This window comes from Electrona antarctica, assembly GCF_951216825.1.
Source record: "Electrona antarctica genome assembly, chromosome: 10".
Classification (NCBI taxonomy): Eukaryota; Metazoa; Chordata; class Actinopteri; order Myctophiformes; family Myctophidae; genus Electrona; species Electrona antarctica.
The window spans coordinates 1,695,589-1,713,556 of NC_136791.1; the positions used below are offsets into that span (position 1 = coordinate 1,695,589).

Consider the following 17,968-nt stretch of genomic DNA (forward strand, 5'->3'; position numbering starts at 1 on the left):
AACACCATGGTGTAAGCCAGCATAGTGCTTTAACCACCATAACACCATGGTGTAAGCCAGCATAGTGCTTTAACCTGAATGCATAACACCATGGTGTAAGCCAGCATAGTGCTTTAACCTGAATGCATAACACCATGGTGTAAGCCAGCATAGTGCTTTAACCTGAATGCATAACACCATGGTGTAAGCCAGCATAGTGCTTTAACCTGAATGCATAACACCATGGTGTAAGCCAGCATAGTGCTTTAACCACCATAACACCATGGTGTAAGCCAGCATAGTGCTTTAACCTGAATGCATAACACCATGGTGTAAGCCAGCATAGTGCTTTAACCTGAATGCATAACACCATGGTGTAAGCCAGCATAGTGCTTTAACCTGAATGCATAACACCATGGTGTAAGCCAGCATAGTGCTTTAACCTGAATGCATAACACCATGGTGTAAGGCAGCATAGTGCTTTAACCTGAATGCATAACACCATGGTGTAAGCCAGCATAGTGCTTTAACCACCAGTGACACACCTGTGTTTTGGTGCCAGAGAGCAGTGCTAATCCAGCCCACTGAGCTCCTCTCCACAGCTCTGGTGGCCGGGAGACATAATAGGATCAGAGAAAAGGCCCCTTTCACTGACTGACTACACACACACACACACACACACACACACACACACACACACACACACACACACACACACACCCCCACCCACACCCCCACCCACACCCCCACCCACACAGGGGTCAAAACAACCAATCAAACAGGGCCGGGCTAACAGGTCTGGTTTAACCACATTCATTAACTGGCGTCCTTATTTTGCACAAAGTTTCAAAACGATGTAATAAGTATGTATGCACGTAACGCCATAGTTTAAATTATATGCAGCTTGGATAATTCTAATCATTGGATTAGAGCACTGGTTCTCAAACTTTTTTGGCTTCAGCACGCCCTTTTCCCCCGGTAAGTAATGGTGTGAGTGGGTACCTTGATGGGTAGGTATGGTGTGAGTGGGTACCTTGATGGGTAGGTATGGTGTGAGTGGGTACCTTGATGGGTAGGTATGGTGTGAGTGGGTACCTTGATGGGTAGGTATGGTGTGAGTGGGTACCTTGATGGGTAGGTATGGTGTGAGTGGGTACCTTGATGGGTAGGTATGGTGTGAGTGGGTACCTTGACGGGTAGGTATGGTGTGAGTGGGTACCTTGATGGGTAGGTATGGTGTGAGTGGGTACCTTGATGGGTAGGTATGGTGTGAGTGGGTACCTTGATGGGTAGGTATGGTGTGAGTGGGTACCTTGATGGGTAGGTATGGTGTGAGTGGGTACCTTGATGGGTAGGTATGGTGTGAGTGGGTACCTTGATGGGTAGGTATGGTGTGAGTGGGTACCTTGATGGGTAGGTATGGTGTGAGTGGGTACCTTGATGGGTAGGTATGGTGTGAGTGGGTACCTTGATGGGTAGGTATGGTGTGAGTGGGTACCTTGATGGGTAGGTATGGTGTGAGTGGGTACCTTGATGGGTAGGTATGGTGTGAGTGGGTACCTTGATGGGGGCGGCGGTGGCTCAGGGGTAGAGTGCCTGGATGGTAACCGCAAGGTTGCCAGTTCGAACCCGGGCTCCCCCAGAGTTAGTGTCGAAGTGTCCTTGAGCAAGACACTGAACCCCTAATTGTTCCCGATGTGCTAGTTGGTGCCTTGCATGGTTTCCGCTGCCATCGGTGTATGAATGTGTGTGTGAATGGGTGAATGTAATGCACAATCTATGTAAAGCGCCTTGGATAAAGGCGCTATATAAATGCACCATTTACCATTTTGATGGGTAGGTGTGGTGTGAGTCTGTACCTTGATGGGTAGGTATGGTGTGAGTGGGTACCTTGATGGGTAGGTATGGTGTGAGTGGGTACCTTGATGGGTAGGTGTGGTGTGAGTGGGTACCTTGATGGGTAGGTATGGTGTGAGTGGGTACCTTGATGGGTAGGTATGGTGTGAGTGGGTACCTTGATGGGTAGGTATGGTGTGAGTGGGTACCTTGATGGGTAGGTATGGTGTGAGTGGGTACCTTGATGGGTAGGTATGGTGTGAGTGGGTACCTTGATGGGTAGGTATGGTGTGAGTGGGTACCTTGATGGGTAGGTATGGTGTGAGTGGGTACCTTGATGGGTAGGTAGTCTCCAGTGGGCTGCTGGAAGCCTCCCGGCACACTGCAGTACTCTGTGGGGTAGATGAGGACGGTGGAGCGCAGGATATGGTGCAGCAAGTTGCAAGCGAGCGTGTAGCCCTGCTTACACTTGAGGTGGAGGGTCAGCTGCAAGATCTGGACCAGCTGAGAGCGATAGCGCAGGATCTTGTCCCCGTCCACCCGGGTCACCTGAATAAATAGCGAGGGGGGGGGGGGGGGGGGGGGGCAACGGAGAACAAGGATGATCAGTTTGACAATGGGCCCTCAGGACCTCTAGTGCACTGGTTCCCAAACTTGTTAGCCCGTGTGATGTGACCCAAAACAGAAATTAGACATTCGCCCGGAATGCCAAAGCATTTCTGGGGATCCGCAGCCAAAAACGTTGAGAACGCCTGCCCTAGTGCATCAGTGGTCATTTGGATTTCACAGTAAATGGTGCATTTATATAGCGCCTTTATCCAAGGCGCTTTACATAGATTGTGCATTACATTCACCCATTCACACACACATTCATACACCGATGGCGGCGGAAACCATGCAAAGCACCAACCTGCTCATCGGGAGAAATTAGGGGTTCAGTGTCTTGCTCAAGGACACTTCGACCCCAACTCTGGGGGAGCCTGGGTTGGAACTGGCAACCTTGCGGTTACCATCCCGCCACTCTACCAGGGGTACAGTCAGTGTACAGTACATTTATGGGTTGGAACTGGCAACCTTGCGGTTACCATCCAGCCACTCTACCAGGGGTACAGTCAGTGTACAGTACATTTATGGGTTGGAACTGGCAACCTTGCGGTTACCATCCAGCCACTCTACCAGGGGTACAGTCAGTGTACAGTACATTTATGGGTTGGAACTGGCAACCTTGCGGTTACCATCCAGCCACTCTACCAGGGGTACAGTCAACCTTGCGGTTACCATCCCGCCACTCTACCAGGGGTACAGTCAGTGTACAGTACATTTATGGGTTGGAACTGGCAACCTTGCGGTTACCATCCAGCCACTCTACCAGGGGTACAGTCAGTGTACAGTACATTTATGGGTTGGAACTGGCAACCTTGCGGTTACCATCCAGCCACTCTACCAGGGGTACAGTCAGTGGTTACCATCCAGCCACTCTACCAGGGGTACAGTCAGTGTACAGTACCTTGCGGTTACCATCCAGCCACTCTACCCCTGAGCCACCGCCGCCCCCTAGTGGCCACTCTACCAGGGGTACAGTCAGTGTACAGTACAGGTTACCATCCAGCCACTCTACCAGGGGTACAGTCAGTGTACAGTACATCCAGCCACTCTACCAGGGGTACAGTCAGTGTACAGTACACGGTTACCATCCAGCCACTCTACCAGGGGTACAGTCAGTGTACAGTACATCCATCCAGCCACTCTACCAGGGGTACAGTCAGTGTACAGTACATTACCATCCAGCCACTCTACCAGGGGTACAGTCAGTGTACAGGTTACCATCCAGCCACTCTACCAGGGGTACAGTCAGTGTACAGTACATTACCATCCAGCCACTCTACCAGGGGTACAGTCAGTGTACAGTACATTACCATCCAGCCACTCTACCAGGGGTACAGTCAGGTTACCATCCAGCCACTCTACCAGGGGTACAGTCAGGTTACCATCCAGCCACTCTACCAGGGGTACAGTCAGGTTACCATCCAGCCACTCTACCAGGGGTACAGTCAGGTTACCATCCAGCCACTCTACCCCTGAGCCACCGCCGCCCCCTAGTGGCCACTCTACCAGGGGTACAGTCAGTGTACAGTACATTTATGTATGGTTACCATCCAGCCACTCTACCAGGGGTACAGTCAGTGTACAGTACATTACCATCCAGCCACTCTACCAGGGGTACAGTCAGTGTACAGTACATTACCATCCAGCCACTCTACCAGGGGTACAGTCAGTGTACAGGGGTACAGTCAACCTTGCGGTTACCATCCAGCCACTCTACCAGGGGTACAGTCAGTGTACAGTACCATCCAGCCACTCTACCAGGGGTACAGTCAGTGTACAGTACCATCCAGCCACTCTACCAGGGGTACAGTCAGTGTACAGTACATTTATGTATGAAGACAAGACTCACCTCGGACAGTAGCTGGAGGTTCCATAGCAACTCCTTGTCCAGCTCCTCCTCATTCAACACCTCCTCGTCTACAGGGACAGAGTGCAAATCAGAGGCAGACAAAAGACCCAATGGAATAAGCATGACATATTGCATAAATCAACCGGGGGGGGGGGGGGGGGAGCACTTACTGACTGCAATCTGGTTTATGGCGTTGCAACAGTGTGGCACAAATAGCTTGAGAGACTCTTCGGGGTGACACTGAACAGGGTGGAAAAGAAGACATGTCAGGGTAAGGATCACAGTACACCGTAGGGCATTAAGCAACTAGTCCACTAGTTTACTAGTCGACTAGTTTACTAGTTTACTAGTCGACTAGTTTACTAGTCGACTAGTTTACTAGTCGACTAGTAAACTAGGCAACTAGTAAAATGACTAGAAGTGAATGCCCTAGTACACAGGCCTGTGATTTAACCCATTTTGGGCAGGAACCCCTTTTGGTGTTTCAAGCATTATGTTCTACTTTAGCTATTGAAAAATAGCAGATCTACAAGCTCGCTTGTAGGTCTGCTATTTTTGAAAAATCGTGAAAATGTGGCACAAATCTTTGAATATATATTCTTTCAGAGCGAATGTTTTTAACTCAAATATTTGCTTCCGAGGGGTTCCCTGGAACAACATATTTTCAGATGGGGGTCGGCGTCCAATTACAGAAAGTTTTTGGGGTCCTTGACATGAAATATTGAGCATCACTGATACAGAAACATGAGGTATTTCAGAAAACTGTCAGAATTTAGAAGACATTTTTTTAAATGTCGACGTCGGGCCTAAATGGGTTAAGTGGGCTGTGACACGCGGAGGAGTAGACCCACCTTGGAGGCAGCTCTGCACATGTCCGCTACCATTCTTCCAGACACGCGCGTCTCAAAGATGTTGGTGGTGGCAAAGTTGAAAACCTTTTCCAGAGCCACCTGCGAAAAGAATGTAACACATTATGATTCTGATATTTAAACATACCGTTTAGGTGAGGTTCCATTTAATCCCTTCATTCTGACTGCCCGATGGGTTGCTTTAAGCACTGAATATTCTACTTAAAGCACCACCCATGGCGGTCAATCTGGATTCACAGAAACACAGTTACATGTATAACTTATGTTAGAGAGAGCGCCGAGTGGACACTCCAGTGTTAACTTTCATTTAACTTAGCCGATCTACAAGCTCACAACATGTCGCACTGCGACATGTTGTGAGCTTGTAGATCTGCTATTGAGTCTCAAAGTCTGCGGGGGCCGGGGGGCCAGGGCCCCCATGAGGAATTGGACCTGAATATATATATATATTCGCCTCGGTTCGTCCCGTTTGTGCCGCACCAGAGAATGCAATTCTCGCTTGCATTGACTTTGTATGTAATTGCGCCGCTCTAACCATCCAAGTCTGGCACCTTAACACCTCTTGTTTCCTCACTGTCCGGGACGGGGGGTGGTGGGGGGTGGACCGCGTTGCCTGTCTCTTGTACACATGCAGATCAGGCATTGGGGTGAGGGGGGTGGGGGGGGGGATCGTTTTGGGCGGGCACCCATGACGATTATAAAAACAGTTAGTCTCTGGAGTCTCACCTTGAAGATGTCTAAGGAACACTGTGTGAGGATGGTGCTGAACGTGGAGGACAGTCCTAGCTCTACTAGACTCTCCAGGTGGGTCATCTTCTCCGTCTCAGTCTCCTCTCGGGTCTGCTCCAGTGTGCTACTGTCTATCAGCGCGAAACACCTACACATAAACACACAAAAGAACGTTTGGTTAACCAAGCATAGGCTGTTAGCGATACATGATATTAAACACATTTTAAAAAAAAATTATATTGCACAAAATGTTCTTTGACATGAAAACAGTCGTTTGCAAATAGAACGCAGTTATTTGTGAATACCAATGTGTAAAGGCAACTAAATACAAATCTGGTTTTAGTGTTTTTCAAACATTTTACAGATTGTTCATCAATTGGCCTAGAGAGAAATGAGGCCTGGTGTCAGAAAGTGGGATTCCCATAATTAGGAGGTTTTCATACCAAACCCAAAGAACCTCAGGGGATTCACACTGAGACGGACTGAGTCCGTTTGATTTGAACCGTTCCCCAATACGGTTGCCTGGTCCCCGCTGGCCATGATTCACATTGGGCTTTGATTCTAGCGCACCCGAGTACACTTGCATGACACACTTTGATCCTCCAGGTGGCGGTGTGCTTGATGGCTGGCGTGTACGGACACCGACCATCAACTCTGCCACATTGTCTCCAATAGATCCAGACACAATGCATTGCCTCTTTGGCTCTTGGCAGTTCTACTACTTCACTGTCAGCCATGCTATTCACTGTGTCAGTCAGTTCTACTACTTCACTGTCAGCCATGCTATTCACTGTGTCAGTCAGTTCTACTACTTCACTGTCAGCCTGCCTGCTATTCACTGTGTCAGTCAGTTCTACTACTTCACTGTCAGCCTGCCTGCTATTCACTGTGTCAGTCAGTTCTACTACTTCACTGTCAGCCTGCCTGCTATTCACTGTGTCAGTCAGTTCTACTACTTCACTGTCAGCCTGCCTGCTATTCACTGTGTCAGTCAGTTCTACTACTTCACTGTCAGCCATGCTATTCACTGTGTCAGTCAGTTCTACTACTTCACTGTCAGCCATGCTATTCACTGTGTCAGTCAGTTCTACTACTTCACTGTCAGCCATGCTATTCACTGTGTCAGTCAGTTCTACTACTTCACTGTCAGCCATGCTATTCACTGTGTCAGTCAGTTCTACTACTTCACTGTCAGCCTGCCTGCTATTCACTGTGTCAGTCAGTTCTACTACTTCACTGTCAGCCATGCTATTCACTGTGTCAGTCAGTTCTACTACTTCACTGTCAGCCATGCTATTCACTGTGTCAGTCAGTTCTACTACTTCACTGTCAGCCTGCCTGCTATTCACTGTGTCAGTCAGTTCTACTACTTCACTGTCAGCCTGCCTGCTATTCACTGTGTCAGTCAGTTCTACTACTTCACTGTCAGCCTGCCTGCTATTCACTGTGTCAGTCAGTTCTGTGCTCCAGTGTCGTGTTTGATATAGTTTGCTATGGATTCTACTTTAGGCATTATTATTATTAGTTTTACTTTGGAGACTTATGTTAAAGACTTTACTATTTACATACATAAAAACATTTACTATTAGTTATAAGTCAAACTACAGTTACATAGAAACATAGCTTTTTCAGAAAACTGTCAGAATGTCAAGACATTTTTAGAATCTGATCTCAGGTCAAAATGGGTTAATCGTCTACATACCTGTCCATGAACTGAAGGACAAAATCTTCAAACTCTGCTGAAAATGAACACAACTCTCTCTCCACCTAAAAGACAAGACAAACAATGAAGACATACTACAAGTGGGCAGTAAGTTACAGTAAGGTGGAGTTTACAGTATGATGTGATAACGTGTGTGATGACTCACTTGGGTCAGGTCAGTTCTTTCGTGGAGGGCAGACGAACAGTCTACCAAAGGCACAAGAGTCACAAACGTAGCAATGAACTGGAATGTTATCTGCAGGGATGAGAATGGGATTTTGGATTCGAGTCAAATGGGGCTTTTCCACAGAACAGTTCTGGCAAGGAGTTATTAACCCATTTCAGGAGCATTTGCGCACAATAAGCCTATCTCACAGAATGTCCCCGCCCCCTTAATACGCCCCCTTTCGGGGCTAGTGGTGATAGCGTGACGTCACTCCATAGACGCTACATGTTAACAGAGGTAATTTAAGAAGTCTACAACTTTTGTTTCCTCAAGGTAAGGTTTGTTCTATCTGTTCGAGCTGATTTACCATCTTGTTTGCTTCATAATAATATTGGTCTGTCACATTTTTACATTAGAAAATGTACTTAGATTCTCCAGAGAAAAAAACGTGTAAATGCTAATGTTAAATGACACCACTATTTACCGGAAGTGGGCGTGGAAAGCGGGCTGTGAGATAGGCCTATTTAGCATGGAATGGTTTAAATTAGGGATGTCCCGATACACTTTTTTCGCTTACGATCCGATCCCGATACCTCCATTTCTGTGTTAGCCGATACCGAATACAGATACCAGTGTCGTGATCTCATGTTGTGTTTATAGCTATATATCTCGTGTTGTGTTTATAGCAGACTCATCACTCAAATGTGCACTTTGCAGTTTGGGCAACTCCAAAGCAAACTCCACATGTCCCAACATTTTATTTACCTGCCATAGTGTCAACCCCTTAGCCCTGTGTCGGATCGGTGGTTAGACTGGCATATTCACCGATATGACCCGATATGAAAAATAAGGGCCGATCCGATACTTTTACCGATACCGATACAGTATCGGGACATCTCTAGTTTAAATCAGGGGTGTCCAATCAATTTCATGTCAGGGGCTTGAATTGGTCAAAATGGGACTTCCAGTCCCTGGAACAACATATATTCAAGATGGGGATCGGCGGCCGATTAGACATAATGTTTGGGGTCCTTGACATGAAATAGTTTAAGAAACACTGATCAATTTTTTTCAGATGTTTTGTCATGATTTAGAAGACATTGTGTAGAATCTGGTCTCGGGTCTAAATGGGTTAACCCGTTTAGGACTGACGTTGAAATGAAAAAAATGTCTTCTAAATCAATTTTCTGAAAAACCTCATGTTTCTGTGTCAGTGGTTCTCAATATTTCATGTCAAGGACCCCAAAAATGTATTTGGTCGCCGACCCCCATCTGAAAATATGTTGTTCGAGGGACCCTCCCAGTGGCAGTAGCAAAGATTTGAGTTAAAAACTTGCTCTGTAACAATATATATTCAAAGATTTCAGGCACATTTTCACGATTTTTCAAAAATATCAGACCTACAAGCTCGTAGCGCGGCCCTCGGTGCCGCGCTATGAGCTTGTAGATCTGCTATTTTTCAATAGCTAAAGTATAACATAATGCTTAGTTAAAACACCAAAAGGGGTGCCCACCATGCACTTGCTGAAGTCGTTGGGGTCCACGCCAGGCAGGGCCCTCATCAGCAGGGGCAGCATGTGAGTGGGGCCCTCGGGGAAGTGCCGACCTCCAGACACCAGGCTCCGCGCCACACCGATCATGCAGCTGAGAGTGGCCGTCAGCTGGTGGGGCTCCGTCAAAGTCTCCATAGCAGGGTATGTCCTACCCAAGGATAAAACACACGGTTGTAATTATCTGTATTTATAATTATATTTATTTATAACTGCCGGATGCTAACTTGTATATGTTGGGACATTTTCATAATTAGCATAATAAGCTGGGGCACCATTAACATCCTATATAAGGCAACATTTAAAAAATGTCATTGTGCTTTAAGTAGCATGTGACATGTCAAACTAGGGGGTTTTCATCAATTGCAAGCATTAGTTTTGCATGAAAAACACTCCTTGGGCTAAATTCAGCCATAGCCACCATAGTCCAAATGTGCCCAAATGTGCTGACCTCATCACATTTGTGATGACGGCTGTGGACGTTGTTAGCCGAAGGAGTGTTTGTCCTCAACATGTCCGGGTTCACAACGGCTCTATGGTCTGGCAAGTAGACTAGGGTGCTGTCAAATTCATATTATACAACAGGTCGTTTCGAGGAAGCAATCCGATTGGTTGAAACGGCTTCTAGCCGTGGATCAAACCAGCACCATTCACCACCTAATCAAAACAAAGAATTCAGCTGCTCTGTTTTCCCAGAGCGCTAGCAAACTTGGTGGCTAGGCTAGCTAGTTTCTTGGGACATTTGTGGTCGTAGTGACTACATCTGTCATTAAAAAAAAAAATTCAGCGATTTTCTTAGTTTTAAGGGTAACTGTTGTATAATTGCAATATTACACTCGAGGGTGTGGTTTAACGTGATTATTGCCACGACAGTGATGCGGTAAGGAACGAGACGAAGTCGAGTTCCGCAAGCATCACTGATGCTTGTGTAATATTGCTTAAACATAACACATTGAACGTCATTGAACGTGAAGAAACCTATACTCGGCGAATTGTGTGTGTGTGATTTTTGTTTTTATTCACGTACTTCTCGAGGACAGGGGGAATGACCAGCTCGGGTCTCATCAGAGCCAGGTTCTGCAGGGCCTGCGCCGCGTCCAGACTGCCCGTCTTGCTGAACATGCCCAGCAGCACGGGCTGCATCATGCTCTCCACGAAGTCCGTGATGTCCTGCTCGCTCAGCTTGTGGCTGTCCGGTACGGGCGTCAGCCAGGTGGGCTTCCTGTAGCGCTCCCGGTGCAGACGGCGCACCACGGTGGCCGGGAGGCGCTGCAGCAGCTTCATCAGCTTCATCTTGGATGGCAAAAGGAAGGGACAATTTATTTTTTCCGTGTTACTTCTGACATTCACTCCTACCCCACAAGGCAAAGAGATGAATTACCCTATTGTCGCACTTCCAAACATCAATCTTTCATCAAATTTAGAGGCCCTCATCTATGGAATTCCCGCCTAGATGCTTCACTAGGAGATCAAATTCTAAAATTGTCTTCTAAATCCTGACAGTTTTCTGAAAAAGCTATGTTTCTATGTCAGTCGTTCTTCGATTTTTAAATAGCAGACCTACAAGCTCAGAGAGAGAGAGAGAGAGAGAGAGAGAGAGAGAGAGAGAGAGAGAGAGAGAGAGAGGGGAGGGGGGGGGGGGGGGGGGGTTGCACCACTCAGTTCACACGGGTGGTGTGATTCTTTTCTCATTGTATGGATTTTGGCCAGGCCAGAAATGGATTTGAACATGCGGACGCCTGCCCTCGCCTTATTGTAGATGCGCCTCTGCAGCCAGGCCATTATGTTTACGGGGTGTCCCTCTCATTCTTATGAGTATCTCAGGAACGCTGTGAGGGAATTTCTTCACATTTTTGTCACTGTTGCCTGAGGTCCACCCCATTCCTGTGAACGCAACATCTCATTATAACACCTGGAGGGAATGTGGAACAGACGGCACCAACATCCACTTGGACGCCTAAAAGGATACTTAAAACGGCTTGAATGCCTACAATTTGCGGCTGTCTTTCAGGCTAGACTGAATGTTTAAATCCTCATTATCCTTAGGCCAATATTCAAAAAACATCTAAAGAAATATCTTATTTCTTCCTCTCTGTAGATTACATGATTTACTTTGATGTGTTATATTTTCTTTTTTGTGTTTGTTGTTGTATTGTTTATTTCCCTTTTTTGTGTAGTCTGTGTTTATTTCTTTATTGCACAGCTGCCCCCCTTTGCCAAACTTGTAGACTTTTGTATTGTTCTTAATGAACTTTGAATCTGTTTTAAATCAATGACCTCTTCCATACAGGAGAGGATTCCAAATAAGCCAGCTGGCTTCTTCCCTTCCTTGCGTTGTATTTGTGTTCTTTGATACGTTATTGTCTATCTTTTGTACTACGTGCTAAATAAATAAACCTAAACCTAGACACAGTGTTGTTTAGTGTAGTTTTAGTCGTAGTCTCTTCAATAGTTTTCGTCTAGTTTCATTTACATTCACCTGGAATGTTTTAGTGTTAAGTCTAGTTTCAGTCGACTAAATCTACAGTTGACTAAATCTACAGTTGATTTAGTCGACTAAAATGTATTTTGGAGGGCCTTGATGCCGTCGTAATGACTGATTTTACACTTGCTGAAAATAGCCGATCTACAAGCTCGAGCTTGTAGATCAGCTATTTTCAGCATGCAACCAAGTGTAAAATGACTTATACTGGATCTCTTGTCCACTAGTCCCTTCCTAACATTTTAGTCTAGTTTTTATTTGTTGACGAAATTGTCAGTATATTTAGTCTTAGTTTTAGTCATCATAGCTTAGTTTTCATTTACTTGGGGGACAGCGGACTGACCTCATGCTTCCTTCTATGCATGAGTAGTCCAAGCTGCTTCTTTTCACCTGACAGGGGAGAGTTTCCCCGGCCGGACGTAGCGCGTGGGAGGAACACGTTATTCCGACCAGTTCCATTCCCCTCCATCAGGCGCCCCGGCTGGCCAGGGGGACGTAGTTTTAGAGACCAGGATTACTGCGGGGAGAACATGCAAACTCCACACAGAAAGACCCTTTTGCCAACCCCTCCTCGGGTATGGGCACTGATGATGCGGAGGAGAGAACACGCCCCCAGCGCCCCGAGCGGGAATCGAACCCAGGACCTTCTAGCTGTGAGGCGACAGCACTACAGACTGTGCCACCATGGCCCCAAACATTTGATCATTTTGAAAGCAGAAACGGCTAACGTTTTTGAACAAGCCATTACACAAAATATATACCATTTTCCAATTTCTATTTTTTGAGTGGAGTTTTTAAAATGACATCCCTAGTTATGATCCTATGAAGAGGTAACGGGCACACAGCTGTCAATCATTCTACACATACATTCAAGACATAAAACATTTCTGTTCATTGGGACAAAACTCACAAACTGATTCAAAAGAATTCAAATTTCCACTTTCCTCAACAATATGCAAGACAAGCCTGGGGAAAATCATGGTGTTGGTTACTACTATCTGAAGTAAACCTGCAACTTCATATTGTTTCTCAAGGTTTATTTGTCAGCAGCCAAATATGTGCCGGGAACTGTTGGTGTGACATGGTTGATGGTTGGCAGACTGTGGTAACCATAAAGATGTAGAAATAGAAATCCGTCGCTCCGACGTGCAAAGGGTTCTGGGAAATTGAGTCCCCATTGTTTACAATGGGAGAGCTGCCTAGGAGCGTGCGGCTGTCCCATCCGATCTGTTGTTGTGGTCGGCACTTTGGAATATTCTTCAACACTAAAACAAGCGATTACACCGTTTTAAAGTGGATTTTCATGACAAGCAACTCAGCGATCGGTGCACTGGCTGTTCAAAGGTAACTTTAAACATTCAGTCTAGCCTGAAAGACAGCCGCAAATTGTAGGCATTCAAGCCGTTTTAAGTATCCTTTTAGGCGTCCAAGTGGATGTTGGTGCCGTCTGTTCCACATTCCCTCCAGGTGTTATAATGAGATGTTGCGTTCACAGGAATGGGGTGGACCTCAGGCAACAGTGACAAAAATGTGAAGAAATTCCCTCACAGCGTTCCTGAGATACTGCCCTCATAAGAATGAGAGGGACACCCCGTAAACATAATGGCTTGGCTGCAGAGGCGCATCTACAATAAGGCGAGGGCAGGCGTCCGCATGTTCAAATCCATTTCTGGCCCCTGGCCCCTCTCTCTCTCTCTCTCTAGCTGATTGGCCGTTGCGGTAGAGCGCGACCCTCAATCACCCATTGGAATGTAAATGCTTGCCTTTCAGCCTTTGTATCCTACTCGTCTGGCAGGTATATCTCTTTGAAAATCTTTAGTGCTACGATTGTGCGCGGGGAGACGACAATTAACATATCTTGCCTGGCCAAAACGTAATTCCTGGATACGCCACTGCCCGGCTGTCCCTGGCGAAGTCATAAATACAAAACAAAATATAATAAAACAAGTCATAAATAAAAGTCAAAACTTAGTAGCAATAATAATATTAATAAAGTCATAATGATGTTCCTAATGATGTGTGTGGTAACCTGCTAAGACATGTACTTAGTACAGCAAACAGATTGCAAAAGACTGAAGTTACTGCTAAGATGAAAAACATCCGTGAGTTTCCAAGCTGGAGCCAACCCCCCCCCCCCCCCCCCACGCCCCCCTTTCCAAAAATAAATGTTTTGTGTATGAAGACACAGCCTGCCAACTGAGGTGCTGCTCCCGCTCCTGCTCCCGCTCCTGCTCTCGCTCCTGCTCCTGCTCCTGCTCTCGCTCCTGCTCCTGCTCCTGCTCTCGCTCCTGCTCTCGCTCGGCTCCTGCTCTCGCTCCTGCTCTCGCTCCTGCTCCTGCTCCTGCTCCTGCTCCTGCTCTCGCTCCTGCTCTCGCTCGGCTCCTGCTCTCGCTCCTGCTCCTGCTCCTGCTCCTGCTCCTGCTCTCGCTCCTGCTCTCGCTCCTGCTCTCGCTCCTCTCTCGCTCCTCTCTCGCTCCTCTCTCGCTCCTCTCGCTCCTGCTCTCGCTCCTGCTCTCGCTCCTGCTCTCGCTCCTCTCTCGCTCCTCTCTCGCTCCTCTCTCGCTCCTCTCTCGCTCCTTCTCTCGCTCCTCTCTCGCTCCTCTCTCGCTCCTCTCTCGCTCCTCTCTCGCTCCTCTCTCGCTCCTGCTCTCGCTCCTCTCTCGCTCCTCTCTCGCTCCTGCTCTCGCTCCTCTCTCGCTCCTCTCTCGCTCCTCTCTCGCTCCTGCTCTCGCTCCTCTCTCGCTCCTCTCTCGCTCCTGCTCTCGCTCCTCTCTCGCTCCTCTCTCGCTCCTGCTCCTCTCTCTCTCTCCTGCTCTCGCTCCTGCTCTCGCTCCTGCTCTCGCTCCTCTCTCGCTCCTCTCTCGCTCCTCTCTCGCTCCTCTCTCGCTCCTGCTCTCGCTCCTCTCTCGCTCCTGCTCTCGCTCCTGCTCTCGCTCCTCTCTCGCTCCTCTCTCGCTCCTCTCTCGCTCCTGCTCTCGGCTCCTGCTCTCGGCTCCTGCTCTCGCTCCTGCTCTCGCTCCTCTCTCGCTCCTCTCTCGCTCCTCTCTCGCTCCTGCTCTCGCTCCTGCTCTCGCTCCTGCCCAAAGCAGAAAGGCATGTGGCTCCGATTCCACTGACCTTTTACAGCATGTTGTGCACAGTCACAGTCACAGTCAGTCAGCTTGGGATTTCTTAAACAACCAATTAGTTGTCATTAATGACGTAAAACCCAGACCACTGTCAGGGATTTAGGACACCACACAGGAAAAATAAATCACACCCGTGTGAACTGAGTGGTGCAATGCCCCCCCCCCTCTCTCTCTCTCTGTCATTAACAGGCAACAGTGCAACACTATGTCTCTGTTTCTGGCACAACAGCGCCACTTTTGCCCCTACTGGTACTCAGTCACAGTCACATAGGTAGACGTAGGACATTGCTGTTCCTTGGAGTGGTTGCACCACTCAAAAAACATTATGGTAACAGAGATGTGCCAAGAGAAGGGCAAGACCAGGGACCATGCGTCCACAGACCAGGGACCATGCGTCCACAGACCAGGGACCATGCGTCCACAGACCAGGGACCATGCGTCCACAGACCAGGGACCATGCGTCCACAGACCAGGGACCATGCGTCCACAGACCAGGGACCATGTCCACAGACCAGGGACCATGCGTCCACAGACCAGGGACCATGCGTCCACAGACCAGGGACCATGTCCACAGACCAGGGACCATGCGTCCACAGACCAGGGACCATGCGTCCACAGACCAGGGACCATGTCCACAGACCAGGGACCATGCGTCCACAGACGTCCTGGGAATTACTGTATGCGGTGCCCAGGACGTCTGTATTTTTTGTGATTTTCATAAAAATAAAAAAAAAGACAAAAATAACATTGGACACCCTGGGTCACTATTTTGAAAGTGTTTTGAAAGTGTTTTGAAAGTGTTTTCCCAGAACGTTGGATAGAAGTACACCGTTGGGATGTTTCTATACAACACATGACAGAAAGGTTATGTCCCTCAATCAATGTAAAAGTCTCATCTAAATGACGTTTGTCTTTATCTTTTGGTGCTCATCCATGTGACTCACCAGCCAGCGGCCGTGGTTGGAGGGGTGGAAGAAGGATGTGATGCTGTTGAACAGGCCACTGAGCTGGACTTGGGCCTGCTTGTTAGGTCCACCCTGTAAAGAGACACACCAGGTATTATATGACTAAGACCGTCTTGTTAGGTCCACCCTGTAAAGAGACACACCAGGTATTATATGGCCTGCTTGTTAGGTCCACCCTGTAAAGAGACACACCAGGTATTATATGGCCTGCTTGTTAGGTCCACCCTGTAAAGAGACACACCAGGTATTATATGGCCTGCTTGTTAGGTCCACCCTGTAAAGAGACACACCAGGTATTATATGACTAAGACCGTCTTGTTAGGTCCACCCTGTAAAGAGACACACCAGGTATTATATGGCCTGCTTGTTAGGTCCACCCTGTAAAGACACACACCAGGTATTATATGGCCTGCTTGTTAGGTCCACCCTGTAAAGAGACACACCAGGTATTATATGGCCTGCTTGTTAGGTCCACCCTGTAAAGAGACACACCAGGTATTATATGGCCTGCTTGTTAGGTCCACCCTGTAAAGAGACACACCAGGTATTATATGACTAAGACCGTCTTGTTAGGTCCACCCTGTAAAGAGACACCAGGTATTATATGGCCTGCTTGTTAGGTCCACCCTGTAAAGAGACACACCAGGTATTATATGGCCTGCTTGTTAGGTCCACCCTGTAAAGAGACACACCAGGTATTATATGGCCTGCTTGTTAGGTCCACCCTGTAAAGAGACACACCAGGTATTATATGGCCTGCTTGTTAGGTCCACCCTGTAAAGAGACACACCAGGTATTATATGACTAAGACCGTCTTGTTAGGTCCACCCTGTAAAGAGACACACCAGGTATTATATGGCCTGCTTGTTAGGTCCACCCTGTAAAGAGACACACCAGGTATTATATGGCCTGCTTGTTAGGTCCACCCTGTAAAGAGACACACCAGGTATTATATGGCCTGCTTGTTAGGTCCACCCTGTAAAGAGACACACCAGGTATTATATGGCCTGCTTGTTAGGTCCACCCTGTAAAGAGACACACCAGGTATTATATGGCCTGCTTGTTAGGTCCACCCTGTAAAGAGACACACCAGGTATTATATGACTAAGACCGTCTTCTACATGAATTCTGAATATATATCTATATATATATATATATCTATATATATATATATATATATATATATATATATATATATATATATAGATATCAGTGTTGTTTTTGTCGACTAGAAAACATGTTCGTCGACTACCTTTTTCCACTAAAACTAAATGGAAACTAAATGAAAACTAAGCTTTGATGACTAAAACTGAGACTAAATATATTGACAATTTCGTTGACGAATATAAATGTTAGGAAGGGACTAGTGGACAAGAGATCCAGTATAAGTCATTTTACACTTGGTTGCATGCTGAAAATAGCCGATCTACAAGCTCACAACGCGTCGCAGAAGTGTAATAACAGTCATTACGACGGCATCAAGGCCCGCCAAAATACATTTTAGTCGACTAAATCAACTGTAGATTTAGTCGACTAAAATCTTATGACATTTAGTCGACTAAAACTAGACTAACACTAAGACATTCCAGGTGACTAAAATGTGACTAATACTAAATGAAAAAATGAGACTAAAACTAAAATCTAAATTTGCTGCCAAAAACGTTAACGCCTGAATTTTCAAAAATCAAAATAAACACACCAGTAGTGCTGAAATCCAGAGGACGACGTGGCCGATCTCATAAGCGTTGGTGACATATCGTGAGACCATCATCTGACTGGTCCCCACCGGGAGGTTAAAACTCCTCAGGATACGCGTAAAGATCTGAAATGCAAAACCATGTTAGAAAGCGTTTGAAAGGCTTGAATATCTTCTTTTTTCCCCTCCAAATACATCCTTTCCTGTTTATCGTCGACAGTGTTTTTTTTAACCCATTTTGGACTGAGGTCGATAAAGAAAATGCTTCTAAATCCTACATTTTTTCTGAAAAACCCATGTTTCTATGTCAGTGGTGCTCAACCTTTTTCATGTCAAGGACCCCCAGAATTATCTCTATTGGGCCACGGACCCCCATCTCAAAATATGTAGTTCCAGGGACCCCCCCCCCCC

The 17,968-nt window shown here is 46.9% G+C and overlaps 1 protein-coding gene across 1 annotated transcript in view; it reads right to left on the reverse strand.

Annotated features, from left to right (window-relative positions):
- The window catches only part of LOC306931393 (proteasome activator complex subunit 4B-like), a 71,037-nt gene extending 53,358 nt beyond the window's left edge, over positions 1-17,679 (reverse strand). Inside the window, exons 1-11 of the mRNA XM_079512775.1 lie at positions 17,561-17,679; positions 15,841-15,933; positions 10,314-10,579; positions 9,251-9,437; positions 7,737-7,826; positions 7,571-7,635; positions 5,866-6,016; positions 5,122-5,220; positions 4,441-4,510; positions 4,271-4,338; positions 2,149-2,364 (exon numbers count right to left, since the gene is read on the reverse strand). Coding sequence (XP_079368901.1) covers positions 2,149-2,364; positions 4,271-4,338; positions 4,441-4,510; positions 5,122-5,220; positions 5,866-6,016; positions 7,571-7,635; positions 7,737-7,826; positions 9,251-9,437; positions 10,314-10,579; positions 15,841-15,933; positions 17,561-17,632 — 1,377 coding nt within the window. The 5' untranslated portion in view covers positions 17,633-17,679. The remainder of the gene's footprint in view (positions 1-2,148; positions 2,365-4,270; positions 4,339-4,440; positions 4,511-5,121; positions 5,221-5,865; positions 6,017-7,570; positions 7,636-7,736; positions 7,827-9,250; positions 9,438-10,313; positions 10,580-15,840; positions 15,934-17,560) is intronic.
- Positions 17,680-17,968: the final 289 nt, after the last annotated feature.